Below are 5,359 nucleotides of genomic sequence, written 5' to 3'. Positions count from 1 at the left end.
AGTTTTACTACTATAGAATAACATAATAAATATTAGTAAAGAAAGCAAAAGACATTCAAAAGAGATTAATACATAACTTTTCTTCTTGAAACTCAGTGACACACCCGTTTCAAGGTTCAGAAAAGAGTAGCATATCTCAACGTTGATCTCAATTTGCCTTTGGAAGGACATTCGCTGCCTATAGATAGAACCAAATCCATCAATATCACACCCGTTTTCGAATGATTTTTTTTCTAAAACAATGACGTAAGTAAAATAGAAAAATGTATAACCTTAATTGGTTGTTTGCAAATAAAGGAATTTTACATAATATGAGGAGTATATATACCGGCTCTGCTTCAGTTTCAAACCATTAGATTCAGCTTAAGCCAAATCTTGCAGTCAACATGTTCGCTAAGGTAGATAGATTTTTTTTCCATTTTTGCTAGTTCAAAACGTTTCTGTTATAGCACTGGCTGTAATAAAATTTTTAAGTTCAAATATATTTAAAATAAATCACTATTTACCTATAATTCCTTAAGTTTGTCTTTCCTCAGAAATTTATTTTAATTCATTTTGGAATTTTTCATTAGATATTAAATAACTTATAAAGCCATTGAAAAAATATTTGAAGATCATATAGATTAGCTTTAAGATCTACTCAACTTTTATGTTTTTTATTTGTTTTCATAGATTTTTCATTTTTTGTTCAAGAATTGTATTGAGAAAATTGCTGATTGCAAAGCAAGTATTTATGATATGAATGAATATTTTAGGATGAATATTTATTTCAAAACTTACCATGATATGAATTAATTTAGGTTTTAATTCCAAGCTTTTAAGTACGAAAATTAAAACACTTAAGCCATAATCCATTACAAGTATTTTTTGAAGAAGTTGGTTTGATTATTAAACTAAAACGAGCATAGATTCAGTAGATAGAAGATAAATATAGGTTCAAAAATTAGTAAAATTTACAGTGAGCTATTTTTAAGTCTAATATATAAGAATATTCTAGTTTTTTTTTTAAAAAAATAAAAATAATAAAAAAAAATATCTCAGAAATGAAAATATATTTAAAAGTTTCAGCCGCAAAAATAAAATGAAAAAAAAAAGTATCACGTTGTGGCATTCTTCATTGCTTTTTGCATACAAATTTATTCAGGGTGAGAAACTAACAATTTCCGCAAATTCATGAATAGATATTAAATTATTGTAATTCTGTTTAGTAAATAGAACATAATCCTGATATTACAATCGTTCATTAATTGAAATAGATATCGCTGTAATCATCACTAAATAGAGTAATAAAATGAAGAATCAAGCATTAAAAATTATGCTTACTGTTTATAATGATTGTTTATATTATGCAATATTATCTCTGTTTCTAAGTAGTATTATCACCTTTTTCAGGTACTTATCTTCTGCGCTGCTCTCGCAGCTGCTCATGGATCAGCCCTCTTTGCAGCACCCCTCGTCAACACCGGAGTCAGCGTGGAATCCAGACAACAAGACGTAAGTATACGAACTTAGGAAATAATGATTAATTCTTCCTTAGAAATAAACTAAGTGTAATATCTTTTAATTTACTTGACTTAACTTGTGATTTAACACTTTTAAAATATCATTTATATACCGAAATGAGAATATAATTTATATTAAAATATTAAAGGTAGTGTAAAAACCAGCACTTCATCTTAAGTATTAAACATAAATATTCTGTAATTCACTGTTAAATACATAAAATAAGTCATTTAGTCTTTGACCAATTGAAATCTCGATTTTTGAAACATCTGAAGCTTATTTCACATTTAGATATTTCGGTAAATACCTATTTTCAAATGGTAAATTATTATCTAAATAATTATATTTGAAATTTAAAAGTCCCAAATCTTTGCTTCATTTATTTATATAATCATATGAGTAACTATATATTTAGTAATATTTTAATTCGTAATCATTCTAAATTTAATGAAGACTCTTCCGTTTATAAATTCGCAGCAAACTATAAAAAACAAATTGGAAATGACAACAGCATTCTTTAGCATTAAACTATCCAAAGACGAATTGAACATTTTTGTAACATATATACTTAAACTAAAAATAAATAAAATAATAGCCTTATTTTATTATAAATCATAGCACATTCTTATATATATATATATCCATTTAAAAAGACAAATTTTCAATCTGACCATGGAGAAAAAAAAAGAGATTTTTTTAAAATCTTACTTTATTTCATTTTATAAAACCATTGATTAATATTTTTATTACTATGTTTTAAATTAAATCTCTTCTGCAAATACCTAATTTTAAATTTAATTCTAAAGGTTTAAATGTTATTATTATTTTTTTTTCAGTCTTTTGGCAACTATGCTTACGCCTATGACATCAAGGATGGATTAAGTGGTTCTGTCAACTCCAAGGCTGAAGTAGGAAGAGCAGTTGCTGTCGCCGCTCCAATTGTCGCTGCTCCCTTGTCTTATGCTGCTCCAGCCTACGCTACCCCAGCTATCGCCGCTCCTTTGACCTATGCCGCCCCTGCAGTTGCCGCTCCAGTAGCTTACGGAGGTGTTCTCGGACATGCTGGTGTACTAGGTCTTCGATACGGCGTCGGTCTCGGACATGGAGCTCCCCTCGGCCTGGGCTATGGAGCAGGCCTCTTGGCTGCTGGACACGGCAAAGTTCTGCTTTAAAAAGCTGCTGTTCGGCGTACATGAACTCTATCTGCCATGATGAAATTGTAGATGTATTATTTATTTTGAATTACTGTATTTCAATAACATGAAATAAATTGCGTCTTGAATATGAATTACAAGTTTAGTTCTATTTTGTCTTATTTATTTTTATACTTAAAAATATCCTTCTCCATTGGGCTAGTATAAAATATTTTCTTGCATTTCCTGAATAATTCAAAAAAAAAAAAAAAAAATGCTTGCAGATTTTCAAAAATCTGCAAGCATTGATAACTATACTTTCTAATAAAATCGGAGCTTAACTTATCTGTGTCCATTTCTGCAAAGCTCTCACCTCTGCCATAGATTAAGTTTGGTATTTTCTTCTTCTGTGTATATATTTATTATTGAAATAATTCTAATTAACCAAGATTACTAGAGAATAGATTTATAGTATATGATGATGACGTAGTGAAAACAAGACCTCCTTAAAATTCCTCCTTTTAGCAGCTAAACATTTTTTTTTCTGGACCTGAGTTTTTGTGCTAGTATTGAAATCAGAGCCAAACATTACGGAAAAAGAAATCCCAAGCCTTCAAGTATTTAATAAAGCTTCATTCCCCCCCCCCCCGCTTTTTCTCATCCATTGCCTTAAATATCATTAAAAAACAACTGTAGCTGAAACAATGGATGATTTTTAAGAAACCGAATAGCTAAAAATAATTTTATTTCAATTATAAACTAATCGCTTTTTACTTTAGAAATTAGCGAAGTTATTCCCCTCTTTACTAACGATTTATGATAAATTTATATGTGTATACATATACAATATATCAATCAAGGAATTAATAAAGTTCTTTAATATCTTCGACTTCCGCATGAAGCTTAAAAATATTTAAAAGTGAAAATAGACCAATCTCCTATTAATTTTTAAAACTTTTTATTTCTTTTCCTGTCTGTAAAATACAACATTTACTAATAAGTTCTCTTTTTAAGAATAATAAAATTTATTCTGAAAAAGTCTATCTATAATTACTAGTTTTACCTTTCCTGGAAAATAAAAAAGATACATGAAATTACTTCAGTATGCGAATTTTCGTTCCTAAACATCATTGCAATATTCACACATTGTTTTGTTGGTCGATAAATTGTATATTCATAGTAAAAGATCATTTATATCTAAAAAATATCATTTCACTTAAAATTTTTGCTTAAGGCAGCACATATTTTAAAACTGAATTCAAATATTAGCATATATTAGCAAATAAAACTACTTTTAACTTTTAAGAAAACCTTTTAGTTATTAAAATAACTTCAGATATATTATATTTTTTACATGTTTCTCATTTTACTCCTTCTTTTTATTAAAAGCTATTTGAAAATAAGAAAGTTCTCGGGATTCTCATATGACAACGTAGTTTCTTAACTCTTCTCAAGAAAGCATTTTGAGATGCTTGTGATGAGGTTACTCTTTGCATTTTAAAACCTAACTATAAATATGGAATGAAGTTTAAATTCAAAAGAAAAAATTATAGTTTGAAGAACCTAATTTCTCAATAATGAAGAATAGTCAGGATATCAGTGCATGGGTTACTATTCCAATAAAAGAAAATTTTACTATATTAATTAAGGCAACAAAATTAATTGATCAGAAATAAAATAATGAATGGATTTCAACATTAATAGTTTCAATTTTCAAAATGATTAGGACATCTAATATTTTTATTTTGTCGTATATGAATTATAGAGAAAGTATTGTGACTTGCAAAACTTTTTAACACGAGATTTTCATTATTCTCTGCAAGTAAGACCTCCCTTCGAAAAACATTCTTGCTATCATATATGTCTGCCCGTTTGTGATCAGATAGCTCAAAACACTTGAAGCTAGACAGATAATATCTAGTATATTGACTAAAGACTAAATTTGTAAATTTCTTTCAGATTTTGAACGAAATCTATTTCCAGTTTGTTAGTTTATTTGGCTGTGCGATTACAAGTGAACTCGATATTCCAAAATGCAAAGAGACAGTTAGATTGAATTTAGCACACATTTTTAGTCGAAAATATTGATTATTACCAAATTTCAACAAAATCCCTTAAAAAGTTGATAATCTATTTGTCTGTACATTAGCACGCATGTAAAAGAAATAACTCAGAAAAAGAATGAATAAATCAATGAAATTCGATATGCTAGCTTATGACTATAGCTGTGGTTTTGTGTTAAATTTATTGTCAATCGGTTTGCAAAAGAGGAATCTAAAATACATATTCGCTAGGTAGATTCAGTAAAGATGTTAGTTCATGCAAAGGCTCTGTATTTCGTAACTATCGATTGCTAATGCCATGTAAGCATTTGAGGCCTTATCTAAGGCCCATAATTTTATAGGATAATGCCTGAATTACAGCGCATGCGAGAACGTTTAGAGGGGATATCTCGCACTACTTTATCTTTGCAATTGATTTAACTCGGATTTAATATTTGTCGTACGATGTTGTTGTTATCTCTTCTGTTATCCAGTATCATTATCAACATTATAATTGCAGCAAGAGTGCAAAAATTCACCGCATTCACTGAAAGGAATATAGTTTTTAAGAAATTTTGGAAAAGTAAGTATTCATTTCCATGTTTTTAAACACATGTCTTTGTATCTAAAAAGTGTTTTCCAGTTTTTATACTTAATGACAGTGGCATCAAAGATTTCAAA

The 5,359-nt window shown here is 28.5% G+C and overlaps 1 protein-coding gene across 1 annotated transcript; it reads left to right on the top strand.

The window, feature by feature from the left end:
• Window positions 1–362: 362 nt before the first annotated feature.
• On the top strand, window positions 363–2,797 carry LOC129972431 (adult-specific rigid cuticular protein 15.5-like). The gene is made up of 3 exons (XM_056086568.1): window positions 363–398; window positions 1,393–1,494; window positions 2,340–2,797. Exons 1-3 carry the CDS (start codon window positions 387–389, stop codon window positions 2,673–2,675), a joined length of 450 nt encoding a protein of 149 aa, XP_055942543.1. The 5' UTR covers window positions 363–386; the 3' UTR covers window positions 2,676–2,797.
• The last annotated feature ends 2,562 nt before the right edge of the window (window positions 2,798–5,359 follow it).

Source organism: Argiope bruennichi, chromosome 6, assembly GCF_947563725.1.
Source record: "Argiope bruennichi chromosome 6, qqArgBrue1.1, whole genome shotgun sequence".
Taxonomy (NCBI): Eukaryota; Metazoa; Arthropoda; class Arachnida; order Araneae; family Araneidae; genus Argiope; species Argiope bruennichi.
Note: the sequence above shows the minus strand (reverse complement) of the source record. Positions and strands in the feature narration are given on the sequence as shown.

Coding starts and splice junctions, on each gene's coding strand:
- LOC129972431 (XM_056086568.1), top strand. Junction 1,495..2,339: donor TGGAATCCAGACAACAAGAC/GTAAGTATACGA, acceptor TTTTTTTTTCAG/TCTTTTGGCAACTATGCTTA.